Here is a 7,655-nt window from a genome sequence, read left to right as displayed (position 1 = left end):
TCCGGGCGGGCAGGCTGGTTGCCGCGGGCCAGGCCCCGGGGCGGGGTCCCAGCGCGGGGCCTCGGGCCGCCACCTTCGAGCTGCCGCGCCGGAGGGAGAGCGCGCCCGCACGGCCCCGGGGGAGGGCCGTATCCTGGCCTGCAAGTGCCCCGAGGTTTCTTTTCTTTCAAAGCTCCCAGGCCAGCTCGACCCCTGCTGCCTCCTTTCTAGCCGGCAGGGAGCCGGCCCCGTGGACGTCGTCCGTCCCCACCCGCGTCCCTGCCGCCCCCACTGCTCCTGTCGCCCTAGAGCTGCTTGGCAACGAACTAGGACCCACGCTCCTCCGCCGCTACACCGCTGTCTGTGAGGTCAGATTAGGAAACTTAACCTCAGCCTTTCAAGAAACAAAGCGTGGTCTGACCACTTGGGCCCTTGCCCAGGCCTGAGGCAAGGACCGTGGCAGGGAAGGCATTCTTCAGGTCTTGCATTTGAACACTTGCCTAACTTTCTTCCAGCTGTGAAGTTGGCCCAATAAAAGACATTGCCTAAAAAAACCCTTGCCTCTGGCCTAATTCCTGAACCATCACAGTGTCGTTCTAGCACAACCTTCTTCCATGAAACGTGGCTGACAGGTTAGGGAGCCAAAGGTGACACGGGGCTAGTTGCAAGGAAACAAACACCAGGCCTAGACCCTGTAAGCGACAGTGCAAGTATGACACTGCAGTTCTGCTTAAGCAAATAGGCAGATATCCCAAATCTAAACCAGGCTAAACTAGCTGCAGACTTGCAAAAAAAGCAGGATTTAGGGTTGCAGTGAAATCCCAACCCTACAGAAGTTGGTAGGAACTTTTCCATTGGCTTCAGATTTTCCCTCTACCTGCTACTGTGCAGGACTCAGGTGAGCTCCAGGGGGGGCACACACCAAAAGGTTCCTTAGAGGGTATGGTGCAACTCTAACAGAGCTGGGGATAGTCCTCATGGTGCACGAATGCTCATGCTGCCAGCATCTACAAAGTCCCCATTGTTTCTGGTCAATAGCTCCTTCAGGGATACAATGCCTCAGCCTATTTCCTATAAAATGGGTTGTCAACCAGGGGTACACATACCCCCAGGGGAAGTTAGGCTGTAGGGGGTACGCACAGCCAGGCGGGAACAGAGCACACCCCAGGGTGTAGCCTCCCCCCATGCACTCCCCTACTTTACTTCTTACTAGGGGAAGGGGAGCGCCAGGTGCTGCCAGCCCCATGTGGCACACCGCAGCCCCTTCCCACTCCCATCTGAGTTTGCTCTCTGTGCCACCCACAGTAGCACGGATGGGGGGAGCAAGGGCAGCGGTGCCCCTCTGTAGACGGGGCACACACCACCCAGATGGGCTAGTGGGGCTCATATGTGGCAGCTACCACCACCCCACACTGCCATGCTGCTTCCCTGTGTCAGCACCCTGCACAGCCATACGTGCAACTGGACACGGAAAAATGGAGTGGGGTGGTGGCAGCCACCATGTATGAGCCCTACCTCCCCCAGGCAGCGTGTGTGCAGCCAACAGAGGAGCACTGCTGCCCTCACCCCTGTGAATGCAGCTCTTGGGGCAGCGGGATACAGAGGCCAGCCTGTAACAGCAGCTGCCTCCATCCTGTGCACAAATCTGGGGGGCATGTGTCCCCTGGACCTCCACCGGGGTGTGCGTAGCAGCAGGAACTGCTCCCCCCCCAATGCATGAGCCACTCTTGCGGCTCCGTCCAGCACTCTGCCATGGCTGTGCAGTGCCTGCCCTAGCCCCACTCCCTCCCTCACCACAGGAGCTTTGATCTGCCCCTTAGAACCAAGAAAAAAAAAATATGAAGCAGTACATGAGCTGAAGCTTTGAGGCAGAAGGGGTACACTTGTTTAAAAAGGTTGAAAACCCCTGCTATAAAGTAACAAGTGGCAAAAAGTAGGCTCTGTCCCAAGATCAGAGCTGCCCAGGGCATGACTGCTCTACACAGTAAGAAAGGAGTAGATTATATAATCCAGGCCCTCGGTGCACAGGTGAAACAGGAAAGTCAAGTTTATTTAGACAGGTATAGTTAAAGCAGAAAGGAAGTGATGACAAATTGTTACACTGCTTATTTCTGAAGTTGGATGCTCACATTTAAAACCAACACAAGGGCAATCCTTCCACCAGGTAAAAGCAGTCCCACTTTCCTGATCAAATGCCAGGGTGGATAACATGTACAAAAGGCTTTCCTACATCTGCAGGGAGACAATACAGTTACAGAGGAGCGCTAGCGTTAGGCCTGGGGCAACCAGCCTACAGGGCGCATGCCCCATGTAGCATAGACAGCCTTTCTGTGTGAGAGGACAGGCAGCACAAGTTAATGGCAAGGAGCAGAAAACAAAGCAGAAAACCAAGCAGGGTAAGGTAAAAAGTGACTGTTGAGGAGGGTGGCTAACAAAAATTGTTGGCCCTCCATTGTTGTTCAACTGTGGCTATTCTTTCCATGCTCCTGCAGACACCTATGACTGAAGCTAAGCTGGGCCTCCTCACAAACATTAAAATACAAAATATTGATGACAAGTGCATAAAGCAAGAGGATGCAAGTTTACAGCTAGACCTTATGAAACGAAATAATAAGGCTTCCAGCTTATTTTAGCATACCTATACTGATTTTAAGCAGGCTCCTACATGTCTAGTATGTAATTGAGTGAAATGTCTATTCTTGATTAATTAGTATAGTAAATATTTCTTTGTCATTAACTTATGTTTATAAGCAGTGGGGCAGGGCACTGTTGGTGCTGGCCACTTTAAGGGTTGGAGCAGGCAGCAACCAGGTACTTGAGTACAGCACCCATTTTGACCCCAGATACACACGCGCACACACGTTTCCCTCGATTTATGCAGGTTCTTTATATGCAAATTCACTCTTAGGTGATGAGTGTATTTAGACCATAATTCATTATATTTGAGGTAAAATTGCTCTTATCCAATCAGCATCCATGCCCCCCTCCCCTCCCCCCAGCAGGTAAGTCTTTGTGGGGAGGGGAAAGGGCCATGGCCCCACCCACCCCAGCCCCGGCTGCAGCGGCCCCAGGAGCGGCCAGCGCCAGCTGCCTGCAGCTGCTGAGCTGCACTGTGTTCTTCCTGTCCCCGTGGCTGGGCTCAACCCAGCTCCTGGGCTGTGCCATGCCATGATGCAGGCAGCTGGTGTCAGTTGCTCCAGCACGGGCTGGGGTGAGTGCGGACAAACAGAGCCCCAGGTGGTACAGGACATAGCACTCACCCCAGCCTCGGCTGTAGTGGCCCCAGGAGCAGCTGACACCAGCTGCCTGCACCAGGGCAGAGCACAGCCCAGGAGCAGAGTTAAGTGGGGCGGGCAGAGTATAGTGCAACCCAGTCTGCAGGCAACTAGCATCAGCCGCTCCCAGGGCCGCTGCTGCTGTGGCTGGGGCGAGTGCCGCTCTGTTCCCTCTGCTTTGCTGCCTTGCGCCACCCTGGGAGCGGCACCCCACCCCCCACCCCTTCCCTAGTCCCAACCCATCCCTACTTGTTACATTGTAAAGTGGGTTCGCTTTATGTGCATTTGATTTACGCACCGTTCTCCAAGAACATATGCAGCATAAAATCAAGGGAAACCTGTATAGGTCGAAACAGGAGTTTGCAGCTGTCAGCCATGGAACATCAGCTGGCAGAGCCGAGGCCCCAGCTAGGAGGCAAAGACAAGAGCTTATGGGGATGGCTAGGAGGCTCTTGGTCCTGGGCATGACCTAAAACTACACCCTGCCAGGGATGGGTAGCCTGGTGGGGCTCCTAGTGGTGTGGGAGCCCCCAGGATATGCCAGGCCAGTGCAGTGAAAGGTGGGTCAGGGTGCCTTGATAACCCCAGCTCCCACAAGCGTGTGGATAACCCCATAGTAGGCCCAGGAACATGGACCCATGTGAGACAGGGGGCTAGATGCTCAGAAGCCTGACTTGAGGCACCCTCAACTGGTCAATGTTGGGGCCAGGGCCAGAAGGGTCAAAAGGGCCAGGGGCTGACTGCGAGGGAAGCCCAGAGCAAAGGGCCTGGGGTTCTGACTGGCCTTGGGAGGTGAGGCCAGGGCCTATGTGGCCAAAGGTCCCGGGGGGGCCACACCTGAGAGGGGGGAAGAGTGCAGTGAGCTAGACAGCCCAGAATGAGGGCAGAGTAGGCCACCTGATAGGAGGGATCCAGTTGGGGTCCAGACTGGAGGGGTATGGGGCCCAGTGTGCGGCCAGAGACATCAAGAACTTAGATGCCATCTGCAAGGCATGGGCTGCAGTGTAGAGGAGGCTTCGGAGCAGCAGATAACGCCCTCTGGCATTGGGGCAGGAAATGGACAGCCTCCTTCCTGTGTAATATCTTAATCATTTTCCATCAAGACATGACAGGCTAGAGGCAAGCAGTTAGCCCAGAAACAGGTGGGCAGGCCAACTTCTAGCTGACCCTAGGAAGGGCCCTGTTACAAGCAGGAAGAGACATTCTTCATAAGGGTTTTGATAGGCATCGCCTCCTGATTTCCTTTTGTTTTGCCTCAGTGGTTCCCTTGATCTTCCAGGGACAACTCCTCAAAAGCTTTGTTTTTTCCTGATTGTTAATCAATGTCTTGATGTTTCAACTGGGTAGGAATTGATAACCTCCTTTTACTGAGGAAGGTAATTCAATAGAAATTGGCACTTTCTGAAAACCAGTAATGAACATTTGATTAACACGATTTTCCTGTTAATTACTGTTTGGGTTTCTCTCTTGATTTACACAACTGTAAGAACACTTAGAAGATACTGAACTAAAGGGCATAAAAGAACAAAGCAGCTAACAGTTCTCATTCTTGAAGCATGCAATCATTCTGATAATAACTGCTACTGCACCCAGCTGATCTGGTGAAAGGATCCACACCCTGAGAAGCTGACAAGACTGAGACAGCCTCTGCTTGCATTGTTGAGACACTATCACTTTTACAGTTAAGTATACTGGACTGCTTTGCTTTTGGCTCATTTAACAGTGAATAGTTGTAGTAAATAAAGCCTGTCACTCATCTAAGGAGTTCTCATGTCAATCCTTTTTACATTAGTCCCGAATCCCATTTCATAATTTAACACCATCCGTTATTAAAAATAGCTTACTAGAGACTGATGCTTGTAGCATATGCTAAAAGCTAGGATTGATTCCTTTTCTGCTTTGAATTCTAGCATCTATTCCCACACGCGCAACTACTGTTTTGGTTGGGTTCAGATACTCTAAACATTCCTGTCTGCATTTTAATTAAGCAGGTTACTTCCTAATTCTCTCAGACATGCAAAGCAGCAGCCTGGTCTTTCTTTATTACTAAATTCAGCAACTGTTTAACTGCACACCATGACAGTATTCTTCCTCTCCCCCAGAGGCAGCTGCATTCTCATGAAGAATCATCCAACTTTTATGTTTACATTTTATAAAGGAGTAAGATATTTCACAGATGTAGGATCCAAGAAAAAAGGTGCCATTTGTAGTACTGCATGCATTGTACCTGTAAATATATGTTTTTTTCCTTCTTTAGACAAAAGACCTGCTATATTACAAAAGATGATTTACTGTTCAATTTGTCTTTTCAGATATGAATATAGACAAAACATGCTAAGTTCCTTCCCTGAACTTGACACAGATTAACAATAACCATTTTGTGTCTGCTCCCCCCCATCTAGTGGAAACTAAGCTTATGTAATCAAAAAAAAATATTTCATAAGGAGTAAATGGTCTTGGCTGAGCTTCTCCTTGACCATAGAAAAAACAGCAGTTACTCCAGATCAGTTCTCAAGCAAACCTTTTTAGATGTGTCATAACTAAAAATAAATTTTGAAAGCTAAACACCCTGGGTTTGCCCAAATGTACATGTAGTTATAACTTGCCTGATTATTGGGACTTCACAGAAAAGTCTCAGACATCAGAGCTGCAGCTACACCCTCAGCTGTCTTCATTTGGTATCCCACTTTCTCCATCACCTTCATTAAGGACTTGAAAGTAACTAGTTTGTATTCCTCTGAGCATACTCCAACCAGGAGGCACCAAGCACTGCAAATTTAGCAGTGAAGTTCAGCACTTTGACTCTACATTCTGGTGCAGTAGAGAATCAGGTTCTAGCTTTGTTTGCCTACTTTATCTGCACTAATAAAGTAAGCTTGATTTTATGACAGGAAAGATTTTTTCCTTGCATTGATACATCATAAGGCACTAAATACAACTCCAGTAAAAGTGAGATTTCTGGTCTTTACAAAGGGGCTGTAATGCAATAAGCAGCTGTGGGCAGCTGTGTGGGCCTTTGCCATGGTAGAGGCATTGCAAGTGACAGTGGAGTAAGCAAGAGCTACATGGCCACAAACTATGCTCGCAACCCTGTTGCCAATGGTCTTATCTACTAGGGCCCCAGATTCTGCAGTAAGCTGTGCCCACTGCTGACCAACCTCCTCAACACTTTCTTATCCACTGGTAGCCTAGTAGGCCAGATGGAGTGCCAATGTGGGCCAGGTCTGGCCTGCACACGTTTGTCATCCAAGGGGGTAAACTTGATCTAACATCAGGGTGTCAGTCATTTACAGTGCATTTGGGTCCAGATTACCTCTAGAGAAAGACCACACTTGCAAGAGCATTAGTCACCCATTTGTTCAGATTCTGAGACTACATTTTTGGAATTCAGTAAGACAACACAAGTTGTAAAGGTGAACACTACAAAATTAATTCAAAGCAGGGGTGTCAAACTTACCTCGTGTCCCAAGACAGATCCATCCAGGTGCATGCAGTGGCTCCAGCTCAGGCCCAGAATGGCAGCAGGGCACATGGCAGAGGAGGTAGGACAAGCACACAGGTCCAGCAGTGGTGAAGGATCAAGCAGCCTGTCCTCTTGCCACTAAGAGCTATGCCAATCAGGACTCAGGGACAACAAATTCTGCAGGAAGCCTCACTCCCCAACTTCTGGTAGTTTGCCAGTGGCTCGTGGGCTGGATAGAGCACTTCTGTGGGCTAGATATTTGACACCCCTGCTTTAACAACTCCTGCATTAAACCCCAATGAGCCCATATAATTGCTGCAAATTAAATTGGGCCCCATTTTCTTGTGAAAGTATCCCTTCTCATTCTGATCCAGACAAAATATAGCTTTTCCAACTTTGGAGAATCCACAGCCCCCTGGGGGTTTCACAGACTTTACTTTCAGCATCACAATTGCTAATACATCATCAGTAGCTTTCAATTTAACAAGAAAAATAAATAAAATAACTTTAAAATGAAAAAAGCCACTAAAAAAAACAAACTCTCAAACAAACAAAAAAAGAAACCCTGGCAGGCAGACTGAGGGCACCAGAAAGGAACAAGGATTCCATGTTTTATTCGCCAGCTGTCTTATGCTTGCTTGGTAATTCCAGCCTATAGGGAACCCCAAACTACACATCAAATGGTGTCTCCACTAGTCCAGTGTCCTGTCAGCTATACCCATTTCTGAAGTCTCCAGGGCTGCACATTACAAATTCAGGAGAAAAACAAGAAAACACAACGTACAAAGCCTCTCTCTTGACAAGCCATATGATGCTTTGCTTAGTTTGTCATTTTAAGCTTCTTGCTTGATACTGCCTGATAGTTCTCTGTATTTTTGCATTTCTTCTTAGGTGGACCAGAGTTTTTGTCTTGGTTCTTGCCATCAAGCAGTTCCATC

The 7,655-nt window shown here is 49.1% G+C and overlaps 1 protein-coding gene across 1 annotated transcript in view; it reads right to left on the bottom strand.

Annotated features, from left to right (window-relative positions):
• Positions 1-6,597: 6,597 nt before the first annotated feature.
• Positions 6,598-7,655, bottom strand: part of ELAC2 (elaC ribonuclease Z 2) — a gene marked incomplete at its 5' end in the record, with an annotated part of 32,001 nt that continues 30,943 nt past the window's right edge. Inside the window, one exon of the mRNA XM_006022042.2 lies at positions 6,598-7,655. This exon is cut by the window's right edge and continues 116 nt beyond it. Within this exon, the coding sequence (XP_006022104.2) occupies positions 7,538-7,655 (118 nt within the window).

Source organism: Alligator sinensis, unplaced genomic scaffold (genome assembly GCF_000455745.1).
Source record: "Alligator sinensis unplaced genomic scaffold, ASM45574v1 scaffold77_2, whole genome shotgun sequence".
Classification (NCBI taxonomy): Eukaryota; Metazoa; Chordata; order Crocodylia; family Alligatoridae; genus Alligator; species Alligator sinensis.
This window is presented reverse-complemented; position numbering and strand designations above follow the sequence as displayed.